General features: G+C 51.9%; 1 protein-coding gene across 2 annotated transcripts in view; it reads left to right on the top strand.

The window, feature by feature from the left end:
• VRK3 (VRK serine/threonine kinase 3) overlaps positions 1 to 17,258 on the top strand; it is a 29,978-nt gene that overhangs the window by 10,081 nt on the left and 2,639 nt on the right. For both annotated transcript variants that reach the window (XM_084906097.1, XM_084906098.1), the window contains 9 exons: positions 303 to 488; positions 1,187 to 1,242; positions 3,719 to 3,785; positions 4,788 to 4,872; positions 5,123 to 5,228; positions 7,411 to 7,503; positions 8,345 to 8,477; positions 10,356 to 10,476; positions 15,912 to 15,970. In XM_084906097.1, the coding sequence (XP_084762223.1) occupies positions 303 to 488; positions 1,187 to 1,242; positions 3,719 to 3,785; positions 4,788 to 4,872; positions 5,123 to 5,228; positions 7,411 to 7,503; positions 8,345 to 8,477; positions 10,356 to 10,476; positions 15,912 to 15,970 (906 nt within the window). The remainder of the gene's footprint in view (positions 1 to 302; positions 489 to 1,186; positions 1,243 to 3,718; positions 3,786 to 4,787; positions 4,873 to 5,122; positions 5,229 to 7,410; positions 7,504 to 8,344; positions 8,478 to 10,355; positions 10,477 to 15,911; positions 15,971 to 17,258) is intronic.

The raw sequence follows: 17,258 nt of genomic DNA, 5'->3' as shown, positions 1-17,258 counted from the left end.
AGAGAGGGATAGAGAGTTAGAAACATCGATGAGAGAGAATCATCAATCAGCTGCCTCTTGCTCACCTCCTACCGGGGACGTGCCCACAACCAATGTACATGCCCTTGACCGGAATCGAATCCGGGACCTTTCAGTCTGCAGACCGACGCTCTATCCACTGAGCCAAACCGGTATTCGGCTTGTTGTTGTTTTTCATTTGAACAAATGAATAAGTGAACAGAACTCTGAGTATTGTCTCATTATTCATTCAACTTTTCTCTCCCGGATGCCCCTTCTCCTTGGTTCTGGCCATCCTGCCATAGGATGGACCAGTCCTCTGACCCCCAAAAGCAGCCCGCAGAAGAAAAGCCCCCGGACCCTGAAGCGGCACCATAGGACCATCTCCCTGGAGGCTTTGCCCCGGGGGACAGTGATGACGGACAAGAACGGACGGTACTGGAGGCTGGCATCCTTGCAGACCAGGGACGACCAGGGCATTGTCTATGAAGGTACCCCCTGTTTTCAAGCGGGCAGGCGCTGGACCCAGGGCCAAGGGAGGGGGGACCCCTTTCTGGGAATGAAAATGGAAGCCCTACCCCAGCTGCACACCTGCCTCTAGGCCAAATTCTCTTAGACCAGTGGTCGGCAAACTGTGGCTGGCGAGCCACACGCGGCTCTTTGGCCCCTTGAGCGTGGCCCTTCCACAAAGTACCACGGCCTGGGCGAGTCTATGTTGAAGAAGTGGCGTTAGAAGAAGCCTAAGTTTAAAAAATGTGGCTCTCCAAAGAAATTTCAGTCATTGTCCTGTGGATATTTGGCTCCGTTGTCGAATGAGTTTGCCGACCTCTGGGTTAGTAAATGCTAGACCCTCCCGAAATCCAGCGAGGCTTTTCCAAGGAGAGCAGTCTCAGACCTGCTGTGTTCGTAACCTTTTCGTAGCTGGGTGTTCCCAGAGAGAGAAAGAGGCAGAGAAAAGGAAGCCGTCTGCAAACACGGAGGAGCAGGTCTTGGAAACGGAGAGGGCCCCGGGCCCCGTGGGAGCCAGGGAACCGAGACGGCTGCTCCTCACTGGGAAGTTTGAGGGCGCTGTCCCTCCCTTTCCCTGTAGACCAAGCATGTCAGACGCACAGCAGGCGGGCCTCACGCGGGCGGCGAGTCTGACATGCTTGCTGTAGGTCATAACCTCGCCCGTTTTGTCCGTCCACAGCTGAGCCTGTCCCCGCCTTGGAGTCGAGTGGCCAGAAACGATTCTCACTGAAACTAGTGAGTGGGCCCGGGGGTGTCTGGGCCAGGGAGGGGAGCGCTAAGGGAGGGTCTGGGGCTTCGGCAAGGGCACCCTGGGTCTCCAAGCCTCTCTGTGGGCTGGGGCAGGCAGCAGAGCCTGGGGCAGGCAGCGGAGCCTGGGGCAGGCAGCGGAGCCTGGGGCAGGCAGCGGAGCCTGGGGCAGTGGGTTCCTCATCTCCCAGGGCGCTCAGAGGCCCTGCCTCTCACAAGTCCCAGCTCTGCCATCTGAGCATGCGCCTCCCTCTTTGAGATGACTCTCGTCACCTGTGAGTCTGAGATCACTCTCGTCACCTGTAAGGTGACGCCGGTAACAGCACACACCTCAGGTGGCCCATCTGCCCACCACTGCTTGCCTCACAGCTATTATATATATTTTAAATATATTTTATTGATTTTTTACAGAGAGGAAGGGAGAGGGATAGAGAGTCAGAAACATCGATGAGAGAGAAACATTGACCAGCTGCCTCCTGCACACCTCCTACTGGGGATGTGCCTGCAGCCAAGGTACATGCCCATGACCGGAATCGAACCCGGGACCTTTCAGTCCGCAGGCCGACGCTCTAGCCACTGAGCCAAACCAGTCAGGGCTTCACAGCTGTATTTATTGAGCACCAACAATATAATATAAAAACGGAAGTCTTCCTGGAGCCATACTGGTGAAGGCATGAGTGCTGGAATCGTGGGTGACTTTTATTTCTTCCGATTTTCTCACCCGCCCTCACCCCCCTGGGACCCTGGGACAGCTGGGTTGGGTCCCCCTCCTGGCCCTAGACTAGGGGTGTCGAACTCAATCAGAGAAGGGGCCAAAATCTAAAATCCAGCCTAAATCGCGGGCCGAATGGTTTACTGAACAGTCATAAACTGACAATGTCATAAACTGACAGCGGAGTGCAGTGATGACAGTGCGGTGCGGGCCACATTGCAAGGCCTGGCGGGCTGGATTTGGCCCGCGGGCCTTGTGTTTGACACATGTGCCCTAGACGGACGGAGGCCTTGTGAGTGGTTTAGAGCGAGGGCTCCGGACGGAGCCAGGCTCACAGAGAAGTAACAGCGCCTGCGTGTTGAGAGCCTGTTCCGGGTCCGACTCTGGGCCGAGTGTTTCCAAGCAAGCCTGTGGGGGAGTGACCTCGTTCCCCAGGGAGTCCCACAGCTGTATCTCCAGCGCCCAGAGCAGCCTCAGCACATAGTAGGTGCTTTGTAGAAAGAGTGAATGAATGACAGCTGGGGTCTGAAACGACTTCTCTCTGACCCTCTGCTCTTCTGAAGCCAGCTGTCCTCGTATTTAATTCATTTATGTGGTTTTACTGCTGGGGGAAATGACCCAGTATTAGCAATGGCCTGAGCAAAAATACTGTTTTATTTCTCTTTCACATAGAAGCCTGGGACAGTGGTCCAGGGCTGATATGGTGGTTCCGTAACCGAGGGGTCCAGTTTCCTTCTCTCTTGTTGCTCCAACATCCTCAGCCCATGACCTTCATCTGTGGGCTGACATGGCTGCTCCCGCCCCCACGGCCTGTGCACTCCAGCCAAAGGGAGCAGAGGAGGCAGGGGGAGCCTGCCCCGCCCATTAAGGGCATAACCTGGGGGCTGCCCACATCTCCTTGGCTCACATCCCCGATGGCCAGAACGTGTCACGTGGTCATTCCTCACTTCAAGGGAGGCTCGGGAATCTAGCTTCTAGCGGAAGGCCACGTGTTTAGGGAAAACTTGTAGGTCCCATCGTAAAAGAAAGGAAAGGAGCCGAAACCGGTGTGGCTCAGTGGATAGAGCGTCGGCCTGCAGACTGAAAGGTCCCAGGTTCGATTCTGGTCAAGGGCATGTACCTTGGTTGCGGGCACATCCCCGGTAGGGGGTGTGCAGGAGGCAGCTGATAGATGATTCTCTCTCATCGATGTTTTTAACTCTCTATCCCTCTCTTTTCCTCTCTGTAAAATACCAATAAAATATATATATATATATATATATATATATATATATATATATATATTTTTTTTTTTTTTTTTTTTTTTTTTTTTTTTTTTAAAGAAAGGACAGGAGCCTGGGCACTGGGAGGTAACTCGAAGTATCTGATACGGGGTCTCGTGTGGCACCCTGAGGAATTTGGTTACGACCTGCAGGACTTGATGGGGAACCTGAGTTGTTGCTGGCATTACACTGGGGCAGTGGTCGGCAAACTGCGCCTCACGAGCCCCATGCTGCTCTTTGGCCCCTTGAGTTTTTAGCAAAGGCCAGCTTAGGAGTACCCTAATTAAGTTAATAAGGTTCCTACCTATATAGTTTCAGTTTAAAAAACTTGGCTCTCTAATTTCAATCGTTGTACTGTTGATATTTGGCTCTGGCGACTAATGAGTTTGCCGACCACTGCCCTGGGGTAATACTTGGCCAGCAGTGATCTGGGGTCCCTTGTCTGAGAGATTCCAGTGTGACAGCCTCCTCCCCCTCCCCCCCACACTAGGATGCCAAGGATGGGCGCTTGTTCAATGAGCAGAACTTCTTCCAGCGGGCCGCCAAGATTTCGCAAGGTACTCTGCAGGGAGTGGTGGGCAGGGGGGCAGACGTGGAGGTACCAGCTTGGTCAGGGCACCTGGCTTCTCCCTGAAGCTGTGGGGAGGGTGGGGGTTAGACAGAAGGCCCTGTCACCCCTCAGGCTTCAGGCCTCACAGGGCCGACAGCACGGCGGAGGCCAGCTCATACCAGCTCTTGAGAGCCAGTTGTTCAAATCTCAAAATGAGCTCAAGCCAGTTGTTAAACATGGCCATTTTTTAAATTAATTACATCATAACAGTACAACAAGTTAGGCTAAGAAGAAGGGTAATACATACTCAAAACTCATCACTTCATAATTATTCGCCTACGTTTTTGTTTTTGTTTTTTAATATATTTTATTGATTTTTTACAGAGGAAGGGAGAGGGATAGAGAGCTAGAAACGTCGATGAGAGAGAAACATCGACCAGCTGCCTCCTGCACACCCCCCACCGGGGATGTGCCCACAACCAATGTACATGCCCTTGACCGGAATCTTTCAGTCTGCAGGCCGACGCTCTATCAACTGAGCCAAACCGGTTTCGGCCACAAACCAGGGCTCTTTATCCCTAGACAGCCAGCTGTTAAACTGTTACCAGCACCCCACTGCCTCTGTACCAACCCATGGAGATCCCGGAAGACGGGCTAACGTCTAGCGGCACCATGACCGGTTTAGTCATTCCCCGATCTTATGAGCTATACTTGTGAATTCAGAAGTTCTCCCGTTCTTATCCCGCCCACTCACTCCAGATTTGTATATTCTTTCCCCGTGTTTAGCCCTTGTCACCTGCAGGCATAGATGAGATTTCAGGGGTCACCAGGCCCACCCTGTGAGCACCCCCACCGTCACCCTCCCATAGAGGTGGTGTCTCCGACCAGGAGACTCGGGGTCTGGCCTGGGCACAGATTCTTTGCTTCTGGCCTGAGAATGAATGGGCTCTTGTCCCCTCGGGCCTGGGCCCAGGCGGGCTCTAACCTCTCAGGTCCCTGCTCCCCACAGTGAACAAGTGGAAGAAGATGTCCTCGACCCCCTTACTGGCCATCCCCACCTGTTTTGGTTTCGGCGTTCATGAGGACAGGTACAGGTGAGTCGCGTAACTCGCCACCCCCCACTGGCCCTGTCCTTTCTCTCCCTGTCCTGCGCTGGGACGTGGCCGGGGCTAGCTGCTTCCTTCCTTTCTCCTGCTTTGAGCCAGGCGATCCCCCACCCATCAGAACCCTTGATCTTGCCTGGGACCAGCTGGCCACCCAGCACAGTCCCCCCCACCCCCTCTGTGTCCTTTGTTCTGCGCGCTCCCCTGTCATCTCTCCACCCGGGATGCTCCTGTCTTCCAGGTTCTTGGTGCTCCCCCTGCTGGGGAGGAGCCTGCAGTTAACCCTGGATGACAACCCGAAGCACATCATGTCCATGCAGTCCGTGTTCCAGATGGCCTGCCGGCTGGTATGTATCCAGGGGTGGCCCCCGGTGCTGGTAGGTCAGGCTGTTCCTTGGCACGTTGCACCCGGCCGCCCTCTGCTGGACACAGAGGACAAGCACACTGACCGGTGACCCCCAGGCCGTTAGCACCAGCAGGATAAGCATCACCCCCAAGGGCGTTCAGGGGGCTGTGGCTGTTGAGGAAGGGCCCCAGCCTCCCTTTGAGGCTCCCAGATGGAGGTTTGGGCTCCCGGATGGAGGTTCTTTCTAAGCCAAGAGCGGGAAATAGCAAGGAGCCGCGGAGAGAGGGAGTGGACGTGCATGAGGCTATTCCAGGCCGTGGGTACAGCTTGGGCAGAGGCCTGTGTGCATTCATTCATTCATTCCTTGCTTCATCCGTCCTTTCCTTGAATATTTATAAGGTCCCTGCGGGGTAGCAGACACTGTCCCAGGGGCTGGGAGCACAGCAGAGAGGAGCACAGACATGGTTTTTAGGTCTGGTCGGAGAGGATTGTATTAAACAGTTATACAAATTGTGAAAAGGTCTCTGGATAGAAGTGTCCCCCTGCTGCTGAAACCGGTTTGGCTCAGTGGTAGAGCATCGGTCTGCGGACTGAAGGGTCCCAGGTTCGATTCCGGTCAGGGGCATGTACATTGGTTGCAGACACATCCCCGGTAGGGGGTGTGCAAGAGGCAGCTGGTCGATGTTCCTCTCTCATTGACGTTTCTAGCTCTCTATCTCTCTCCCTTTCTCTCTGTAAAAAATCAATAAAATATATATATATTTTTTAAATGTCCCCCTGCTGTGATGGCGAGTAACAGGACCCAATTTAAATCGGGGGAGGGATGAGAGTGGCAAGGGAGGAACATACTAGGTGAGTCCCAGAGGTCTTTATGCTCAGTCTGCAGTGTGACATGGGGAGGGGGGGATTGGTGTGGAGAGGTCACAGTGACCGGATCACTCGGGGCTTTGCATTACCAAGCTGAGGAGCTGGCCTCTGTCCTGAGGGCACTGGGGAGCCATGGGGGGGAGTGGGAGCAAGGGAGGGGCAGGGGCAGCTCTGGAGGCAGAAGGACCCTGTGGGCCTTGTGGGGAGGGACTGGAGGGGTGCGGAGGCCAAATGAGACAGGACGAGGCCTGAGGAGAGGGGCCAGGCTATGGGACAGAGAGTTTGTAGGACAGACAGAACTTGGTGGACAGTTAAGCCTTGGAGTAAAGGGGGATTGGGATGTAACTAACACCAAGGCAGTTCACTGTGAGCCTAGAGCTCAGCAGAGATGTTGGAGTTAGAGATAAAAATATAAATTGCTTAACTAAACATATTTCTGCTCTCTAGGAGAAATGAGAACTCCTTGATATAAATGGGCATTGTGTGTGTGTGTGTGTGTGTGTGTGTAGGAAACAATAAGTAACCAACTTCTCTTTCTCCTGAGTTTGCAATCAACTAAGAAACAGATACAAGAGATACATAGGAAACCAAGTGTTAGCTTTAATGCTGAAATTTTTTTTAAAAAAATATATTTTATTGCCCAAGCTGGTTTGGCTCAGTGGTAGAGTGTCGGTCTGCAGACTGAAAGGTCCAGGTTCGATTCCGGTCAAGGGCATGTACATTGGTTGCGGGCACATCCCCAGTAGGGGGTGTGCAAGAGGCAGCTGGCCGATGTTTCTCTCTCATCGACGTTTCTAGCTCTCTATCTCTCTCCCTTCCTCTCTGTTAAAAATCAATAAAATACATATTTAAAATATATATATATATATATATATGTATATATTTTATTGATTTTTTACAGAGAGGAAGAGAGAGGGACAGAGAGTTAGAAACATCGATGAGAGAGAATCATCCATCAGCTGCCTCTTGCACACCCCCCACTGGGGGGATGTGCCCACAACTTAGGTACATGCCCTTGACCGGAATCGAACCCGGGACCTTTCAGTCCGCAAGCCGACGCTCTATCCACTGAGCCACACCGGTTTCGGCTTAATGTTGAAATTTTTGAAGCCTAATTAGAAGACCTGCTTAGGTGTGCTGTCAGAGTGGATTTCCTAATGCTTCACCCAGAAGCAGCCAGCTTAAACCTGCCCACAGTCCCAGCAGAAGCAGGCCATACGGCGGCAGGTCTCAGAGGGGATGCACGGGCTGTGCATTGGAGCCTCTTTTTGTTAGTCGTGCTCCTCACGGAGATCACTTTGTTCTTCCTCCCCCAGCTGGACGCCCTGGAGTTCCTCCATGCAAACGAGTATGTCCACGGGAATGTGACAGCCAGGAACATCTTTGTGAATCCCCTGGACCGGAGCCAGGTGATAGCCAGGTCCTCCCCACACCGGGGCCTCTCTGGACTCAGGATCTCAGCCGTCTCAAAACTTCCATGTATTTTACAATGCTCATGGCAGACAAAGAATTCCTACCCATCATATAGAAAGAGCTTACCTGAATAAATAAGAAGAGATGAGCAACTCAGTGAAAAAGTGAATAATGAATAGGAAAAGCAGTTCATAGAAAAAGAAATCCACAATTTAGTTAAATGTATTTTTTAAATGTTCCAACCTCCCTAAAAAGCATAGAAATGGAAATTAGAACATACTACTTTTTACCCTAGGCTAGACAAAAAATTAAAAAATGATAATATCTATGGTGATAAAAGGATAGAAAGAATTAATTCTTTATATTTTGTTGGAAGTATGAATTGGGATACCTCTTTGGAAGGTAATTTGGGTATAGTAGTCAACATTTTAAATGCATATGTTTTTCTCGGCTGATTCCCTCGCTCAGAGGCACCTGGCTGAGCCAGCCTCGGGCTGCCTCACCTGGGAAAAGCACAGCAGGGATGAGTGGGAAGAATATATTTGTAGATATGTACGTACCACAGTGCTGTACTTTTATATGTAGCCATCATGTAAATAGATGTATGGATTTTATAATATACATATTATATATAAGTCCATAAAGGCATATTTTTTTAGAAAAACAGCACACCGCCCTAACCGGTGTGGCTCAGTGGATAGAGCGTCGGCCTGCAGACTGAAGGGTCCCAGATTCGTTTCCGGTCAAGGGCATGTACAGATTACACCCACGACTGATATGTCTAATTCCAGAGTCCAACCTCCAAACTGTATGGCTTTTCTCCCCACGCCCACACAGGTGACCCTGGCAGGTTACGGCTTCGCCTTCCGCTACTCCCCAGGCGGCAAGCACGTGCCCTACAAGGAAGGCAGCAGGAGCCCACACGAGGGGGACCTGGAGTTCATTAGCATGGACCTGCACAAGGGATGCGGTAAGAGGCCAGAGAGAGGGTTTAGGACTGTGGAGACACGCTTTTCATACGAGAGCATCTCTGGGTTTTCACAGCCACAGACAGCAGATGACCAGACACGGGGTCGCCTGAGGGAGCCATGACAGGGATTCAGAATTAAGAACGGGTGGGGTCATTGGGGGGAGAGGGGACATCTGTAATACTTTCAACAATAAAGATTTTTTTAAAAAAAGGAAAGAATGGTGTCCCCTGGCATTAGAAAGTTGTGGGTAGTGGTTCAGCACCAAGGACAGAGGGCTGCTGGGCACCAGGAAGCCTGGCAGGTCAGGTCCCCAGGTTCCGATTCAGGATCTGGTGTGGACTTGGAACACGAGAGTTGCTGCAGACTCACGCAGGGGAGCTGTTGAGGGAGCAGTTGGCTATCCGTGTCCAAAACGCCGGGCTGAACTCCAGACAGAGACTTGGGTGTGGACAGAATCTCAGGAGTTGTCAGCCGGAGCCCTGGGAGAGGGATGAGACTATCCACGGGAAGTGTACAGAGGGAGCAGAGAGCCCAGGCAGATTCCGTGAGGAGGTCTCAGCCCCCCTTTCCCAGATCCCATGATACCATGGCCATCCGTGGGCCAGCCTGCGTCCTCCCCACAGACTGGGCTCTGAGCTCACCCAGGGAAAGCCTGGCACAGTCAGCTCTGAGTTTGTTGAGTGCTTACACAAGTTGTCTAAGTCATGACAGTTAGGTTGCGTAAGAAAAATAAAACCCAAGGGTCTCTGCTCCCCTGCTGAGGCTGTCTTCAGTGTTCTCCCTCCTAGCTCTCTCATGCCCTGTTCTGTGTCCTCTGTAACCCAGGTAATCCCACTCTACAACCATCTCCCCCACTAGACTGAAGGGCTGGGACCCAACCAAACTCTCTCTAGAATTTGAGAAATTGGATGGGCCTGGCACAGGGCTCTGTGGGCTCATCGAACGCATGAGTGCACGAATGAAAGAGAGTAGATGGGGAGTGAGCTAGTGAGTGCAGGATGAAGGGATGGTGAGAGCGTGAATGAGAGTGACAGAGGCTCATGAGCGTGAGTAGGCGAACAAAGAATGGTGCTGGAAGCCAATTCCAACATGTCATAATTACAAGAGTTTTATCAAAAGGTTGATGAAACTTGGGGGCTCAACAAGGGCTGAGTCACATATGTAATTACCTGTTGGATCGGCTGGAAAGGCACTTTCCCCAAACCTGAATAGGATGATAGCTTGCTGCCTGACAGCTCAGGGCATCTTAACCTACATGTTATTGCCTCCTTTGGTGTAGGCTCTTCCCCAATATGACAGTGTTTCTGTGCCCTACCTTTTGAAGTATATTATCTTCACCTTGCCTTAGGACAAATTGTGTTAATAAAAAGCAAGGGGTCCAGGGACAAGGGAAGTCTTTAGCTCCTTTAGCTGAAGCTCCTCTGACCCCTAATGCCTTTCAAAACTATCTTTCAGCCAAAATTGGCTTGGCTCAGGGGATAGAGCATTGGCCTGTGGACTGAAGGGTCCCAGGTTAAATTCCGGTCAAGGGCATTTACCTAGGTTGCAGGCACATCCCCAGTGGGGGGGCGGGGGGTGTAGGAGACAGCTGATCGATGTTTCTAGTTCTATCCCTCTCTCTTCCTCTCTGTAAAAAAAAATCAATAAAATATATTTTAAAAAACAACTATCTTTCGTCTACACACAGCCTTTCTCCAGATTGCTGAACTTCTTAATGCTGGGGAAAAGAACCCTGGCAAACGGATGGACAGAGAGACAGCCCATATGTTTGGGTGGCTGGGTGTGTGAGTGCATGGTTGAGTCAGTGAAAGGGAGAAAGGAAGGGGGTGGAGTGGAGCCTCCAGCCTGAGCTGCCTCCTCTTTTCCTCCCTCCCCAGGACCCTCCCGCCGCAGCGACCTCCAGTCCCTGGGCTACTGTTTGCTGAAGTGGCTCTACGGAAACCTGCCGTGGACAAAATACCTTCCCAACACCGAGGATGTCATGAAGCTGAAACAGAAGTGAGTCTGGGGTCAGCAGAGCCCAGCACGGGCCCAGCACCCATGCAGCTGGGGCAGAAGCTCCGAACCCAACAGGGAGCAGATTAGGGAGGCGCTGTCCAGCAGAGCTAAGGCCTCTGCCCTTCTCGTTTCTCAGGCGTGCTCTGCCGTCTGCTCCAGCAGACAGAGCGTGGACACGAGCCACGCTGCCTGGGCCAGATCCGGCCACACCACTGCAAGCCTCAGTGTCCTCAGTGCGATGGGATCCTATTGGCACCCACTGCGGGGGGCTGTGGAAGGGTTCAGGGGAGTCAGGCACACAGCACTCAGCAGACAGCCTGGCCTGTAGAAAATGCTCACCATGCCCTGGACACCATGACTCATTCCTTCCTTCACGGGATGTGGGCAACCTGAGCAGTTAGGTCTGGGCCCTGCCTCAGCCATCAGACAACACCAGCCACCCGTGTTCATTTTTTTAAATTTATCTTTATTGTGGAAAGTATTGCAGATGGACCCTTTTCCCCCCCACTGACTTCTGCCCCACTCCCACTCCCTCCCCAAGCCTCTACTGCACAATTGTCTGTTCACGGGTTATACATATACTAGAGGCCCAGTGCATGAATTTGTGCACTGGTAGGGTCTGGCCAGCCCTGCCCCAATTGGGGGGGAGCACCTGGAGCAGGACAGGCCAGGGGGAAAGGCTACAGGCGGTTGGCCAGCTGGCCCCACCCCCTGGTCAAACTCCTGGTCGAACTCCTGGTCCAGAGGACAATTTGCATATTAGAGTTTTATTATATAGGATGCATATAAATTCTTTGGTTAACTTCTTCGTGCCCCCTCCCTCCCTCTGAAGTACATACTTCGATGTCTCTGGATCTATTTTGTTTGTCTTCACACTTCCCTTCCTCGTCTCTGCACACAAAACCCTTCCTCTCTGTAAAAAATCAAGGGGTCCAGGGACAAGGGAAGTCTTTAGCTCCAAACAGATCTGCTAGTTCCGGGATTTTTTTAGACATTCAGTACCAAGGACAGCGCCCCATTGGCTGCAAAAGGAAGTGCTGGGGTTATGGGGTTCAGCACCAAAGACAGAGGCATCTGTTTGCAAAGGGAAGTTGGAAAGTGCTGCGTGTTCAGCACCACGGACAGGCCATCTGGGCTCAGGGAAGTGAGCAAAGGAAGCTTGGTCCTCAGCACCAAGGACAGTGGGCACAAGGAAGGGCTGCAGGTCCAGGGGCTGGGACTCAGAATGTGGAATAGACTTGGGGGCTGAGTCGCCCAGGAGGGGGCATCCAGGAGACGTTGGCTAACGATGTCTGAGGTGCAGAAATGAAGTCTAAACGGAGACTCAGACCTCAGGTATCTCGGGAATTGTCAGCAGAAGGCCTGGGTCGTGGTTCTGAGTGGGAAGAGGGAAACCTCTCCAGTGAGCACCACTGGGTCCGTTATGCTTCTTATAATAGTTTTCAGCGGGTTCATCTTGAGTCTTGTTTTATTTGCCCCTTTTATGTCCCCCATCCTCCTCCTCAACCGTGGACACCCTCTCACACAGGCTTAACACATGTTCTACTCATAACGTTCGCTTAAATGTATGTGTATCCTTAAACTTGCATGATGACCGTGGTACTGTGTGTGTTTGACTCGGATAAATGGTATTCTCTGAATCTCGTCTGTTTCTGGCTTTTTTCACGCAGCACTGTGTCCTTCAACTTTAATCTCAACGTGACATGTGCACTGAGTTTACTGCCAGTTTGTATTGGCATGTCTGTGTCCTTGAACAATGTCTGACCTGGGACCTTTCCGTTTGCAGGCCGACGCTCTATCCACTGAGCCAAACCGGTTTCGGCCCTAGTCATCCTTTTAATGTTGATGGTTTCAGTATGAACAGCAGTTCATTCTAGAGCCCCTGGTCTCAACCACAGCGACAAAGGGAGGGCAGGCAAGAAAAGATGCTCCTGGGAGAGATGTGGGCGGTGACATAGCTGTCCTTCTGGACCCTGCAGTCAATAAGAGAACCACGAGGGGGCGATGTTGGCACGTGCAGGTTTCCTGGAACCCTGCCTTCTCTAGGACTTCTTACTGGTGTGTGTGGCCTCTTCCCATTCGTTCAACAAACAGTGGTTCCATTGCTTGTACATCCCAGTTCTTGACAGAATGAATGACTGAAGGACCCAGAATGGACAGGATGGTGCCCCAAGACTCCAGTGCGTGAAGCCCCCTCTGGGAAAGCACAGATAGGACTCAGGATCGGTCCCTGCTCTTGAGGCTGTGAACTGGGCAGGAAAGCCCCACGGACACTGGTAGTGACAAGCTGGAGGAGTGCTCTTTCGGGCCGTCACTCACTGTCTCATTATTCCTTCACCACACACATCCTGCCGCTGCGGGAGAACGGGGCCAGACCCAGCCCTTCCTGTACACGTGCCCTGCCAGTTGCTGTAGGGCAGGGATCCTCAAACTTTTTAAAGTGCGGGCCAGATCACGGTCCCTCAGAGAGCTGGAGGGCCGGACTATATGAACTACTAATTCCTACTGTAACACCTCGGCTGCGCTCACTGCCCAAAAACCTGGCGGGCCGGATCAGACTCCTCTGCGGGCCGCATGTGGCCCGCGGGCCGTAGTTTGAAGACCCCTGCTGTAGGGCATCCTTGGACCCGTGCAGAGGGTGTCCGGACATTCAGGAGGGATCGGCCTCCTCTGCCTAAGTGGGGGAAGAGGGGGCCTGAAGCTTCTCCCGAGACCAGCCCTTGAGCTGTGTCCCGAAGGGGGAGCAGCCACTGAGTGGGGTCGAGGTGGGGAAAGGCCGTCCAGGGCAGAGGGAGCCTTTTGTGCAGAGACCAGAAGATGCAGATGGATGTTGAGCTTTTTGGGGGACTAGAAGAAGTTTGGGGACATCTGTAATACTGTCAGCAATAAGTAAGTTATTAATATGTGTGTGTGTTTATATACACACACTGAGTGGCCAGATTATTATGATCTCTGAAGACGACATAATCTGGCCCACTCCGTGTATATCCTATATAATAAAAGGCTAATAAGCCGAAACCGGTTTGGCTCAGTGGATAGAGTGTCAATCTGCGGACTGAAAGGTCCCAGGTTCGATTCGGGTCAAGGGCATGTACCTTGGTTGCGGGCACATCCCCAGTAGGGGGTGTGCAAGAGGCAGCTGGTCGATGTTTCTCTCTCATCGACATTTCTAGCTCTCTATCTCTCTCCCTTCCTCTCTGTAAAAAATCAATAAAATATATTTTTTAAATAAATAAAAAATAAAAATAAATAAAAGGCTAATAAGAAAATTGTCCCCTCGACCAGGAGTTTGACCAGCCCATGTCCCCTCCCCCTGGCCAGACTGGCTGGACCCCACCCATGCATGAATTCATGCACTGGGCCTCTAAATACACACACACACACACACACACACACACTGAGTGGCCAGATTATTATGTATTCAGAGATCATAATTGGCCATTCAGTGTGTGTGTGCACATGTGTGTGTGTGTGTGTGTGTGTGTGTGTAGATATATATATATATCTACACACACACACACACACACACACACACATGCATACGGCTGGAGCATGAGACGGAGGGAGGCAGGCAGAGAGACAAGGCCAGAGGAGCGGGCATGCGTGCCAGGGGCTTTCCTGGGCAGTCCAGGAGGGCTGTGGGCATGGAGGGTGTAGAAAGACTGGGGCCTGCACAGGAGGCTGGGGGGGAGGCTGAGGTCAGGGAGAGGATGAGGCCTGAGTTGGGCCCAGAGCCGTGCACAGAGGGGCTTGGGGCCTTGTGGGCCGTGAGGGGAGGAAGCGCAGCGCCCAGTGGCCGGTGCACACCGGGCAGCCAGCCAGGGGTCCGGGCCCGTGAAGGCACAGTGCCCGGAGCACGTGGGAGAGTTTCCGTTTTTCCCGAGTGGTCCGGGGGGGGGGGGGGTGTTCATATGTGTGCATGTGTACACATGTTTGTGTGTGCGTGATAGTCTTCATTACTCCCAGATTTCATATTTGTGAGTTCGCACGTTCTCTAAAATGTGTTTGTAACTCCAAAATCAAACCTTGCAAGTGCTTTCGTGGTCCTTCTCAGACACACGCTGTGTGGAGGGAAACTATTTTTAAAATACATTTTTAATGATTTTTAGAGAGAGTGGAAGGGAGAGGGAGAGAGAGAAAACCAATGTGAGAGAGAAACCACTTGGTTGCCGCCTGCATGCGCCCCCAACCAGGGATCAAACCCACAACCTGGGTATGTGCGCCGGCGAGGAGCCAGCCGGCAGCCTTTTGGTTTCCGGGGCAACGCCCACCAGCCGCGCGCACCGGCCCGGGCTCGGCGTGGAGGACACAGGGAGGCGCCTGCCAGCGTGCTCCCTGCTGAGGTGGGAGGCAGCTCTGCCCTCGGGCTCAGCGCTCACGCAAGTGCTCAGTGCAGCGGCGTCCTACGTGAGGCTTGTCTGATGCCACGTGTCCCACCCTCCGTGCTTCCTGTTGGTGATTTCTCTGTCCAGAGTGGCCCCACGCGTGGTGCTGAAGCGCTGTCTCGTGTTCCTCAGCGCAAGGAGGCACAGAGAAAGCACGTGTGTGAGTTAGATGAGCTTCCTGCAGGCACAGTGAGCTCCCTGTGCGTCAGTCCACGTCATAGTGAGCGAGGTGGGTCTAAACCCCGAAAACAAGGGGGTGCAGCCTCCGTCAGTGGATGAGGATGTTGTGACCAGAGGCTCGTCGGAACCTCTGGTCACAGAGGTTTCCCCTCGAAGCCGATTCAGAACGTGCTCACTCAGTGTTCGAGGCGACTCTGTGGGCCACAGCTACCGCGGATAACCAGTGTCGACTGTACGGCGATGGGGCGTTTTGTCTAAAAGGCTGCTCTCGCCAGGACCGGTTTGGCTCAGTGGATAGAGCATCGGTCTGCGGACTGAAAGGTCCCGGGTTTGATTCCGGTCAAGGGCACGTACCTTGGTTGCGGGCACATCCCCAGTGGAGGGTGTGCAAGAGGCAGCTGGTCGATGTTTCTTTCTCATCGACGTTTCTAACTCTCTGTCCCTCTCAATTCCTCTCTGTGTAAAATCAATAAAATATATTTTAAAAAATAAATAAATTAAAAAAATAAAAGGCTGCTCTTGGTGTTCTCCCTGCTAGGATCATGCCAACACTTTCCTTTCCCCTCTTCTTCTTCTCCTTTAAATCATATATTTTTCTATTTATTTCAAAGAGAGGAAGGGAGGGGGAGAGAGAGGGATAGAAACTTCAATGATGAGAGAGAATCATGGATCAGCTGCCTCCTGCATGTCCCCTACTGGGGATCGAGACTGCAACCCGGACATGTGCCCTGACTGGGAATTGAACCATAACCTCCTGGTTCATGGGATGATGTCCAACCACTGAGCCACACTGACAGGGTACAAATATATAAAATAAAAGGCTGCTCTCACTTCCCCAAAAAACCTTTGCATGTACCTCTGTCCCGTCAGGTTCCTGAGCACCCCGGAGGCCCTCGTGGGACACTGCTGTCACTGGATTCGGCCCTCAGGTATGTCCCAAAGGGGAGGACGGGGGGCGCTGTGGCAGGACCGGGGCCTTGGATCCAGGTGGAGTCGCCTCCCTTTGTTGTCTCCGAGTCTTTCAAATTGCGTGTGTCTGTATGCTGATTGTAGAAAAACAAAAATCTTTCCCCAAAATTCGCAAGTGTGTCTGAATAATAGCCACACACACACAGCTACGTGATTTTTTTTTTATTTTATGAAATCATGTTCTATATATTGCTCTCTAACCTGATTTTTTTTTTTTCATGTAAGAAGTATACCTTGGAGATTTTCTGTGTCAGTATTTGTAGAATTTTTTAAAATATATTTTTATTGATTTCAGAGAGGGAGAGAAAGATAGAAACATCAATAATGAGAGAGAATCACTGATTGGCTGCCTCCTGCAAGCCCCCTACTGGAGATCGAGCCTGCAACCCGGGCATGCGCCCTTGGCTGGAATCAAACCCAGGACCCTTCAGTCCAAAGATCAGTGCTCGCCGAAACTGGTTTGGCTCAGTGGATAGAGCGTCGGCCTGCGGATTGAAGGGACCTGGGTTCGATTCCGGTCAAGGGCATGTACCTTGGTTGCGGGCACATCCCCAGTAAGGGGTGTACAAGAGGTAGCTGGTCGATGATTCTCTCATCGATGTTTCTAACTCTCTATCCCTCTCTCTTCCTCTCTGTAAAAAAATCAAAAAAATATATTAAAAAAAACACACACACAAAAAAAAACCCCAAAGATCAGTGCTCTATCCACTGAACAAAACTGGCTAGGGCAAGTCAGCATTTTTTATTTTTAGGTTTTTCTTTTTTTTTATTTCTTTTATATAAATCTTTATTGTTCATATTATTACAAATGTTCCTCATTTTTTGCCCCCTCCATTGCGCCCCTCCACCAGGTTCCCACCCCACCCTCTGCCCTTTCCCCACCCCGCATTGTCCTCATCCATAGGTGCACAGTTTATGTTCAGTCTCTTCCCGCATCCCCCTCTCCCCTTTTCCCTGAGAATCGTCAGTCCACTCCCCTTCCATACCTCTGCTTCTATTAAGTCAGCATTTTTTTAAAATATGTTTTTATTGCTTTTAGAGAGAGGAAGGGGGGGAGAGAGAGAAACATTGATGTGAGAGAGACACATCCAATGGTTGCCTCCTGACCAAGGCCAGGGCTGGAACCTGCTGCCCGAGTTATGTGCCCTTGACCAGGAATTGAACCCACAATTGGCTCAGTGGATAGAGCGTCGGCCTGCGGACTGAGGGGTCCCAGGTTCGATTCCTGTCAAGGGCATGTACCTTGGT

This window comes from Pipistrellus hanaki (genome assembly GCF_964339955.1).
Source record: "Pipistrellus hanaki genome assembly, chromosome: 15".
Classification (NCBI taxonomy): domain Eukaryota; kingdom Metazoa; phylum Chordata; class Mammalia; order Chiroptera; family Vespertilionidae; genus Pipistrellus; species Pipistrellus hanaki.
Note: the sequence above shows the minus strand (reverse complement) of the source record. Positions and strands in the feature narration are given on the sequence as shown.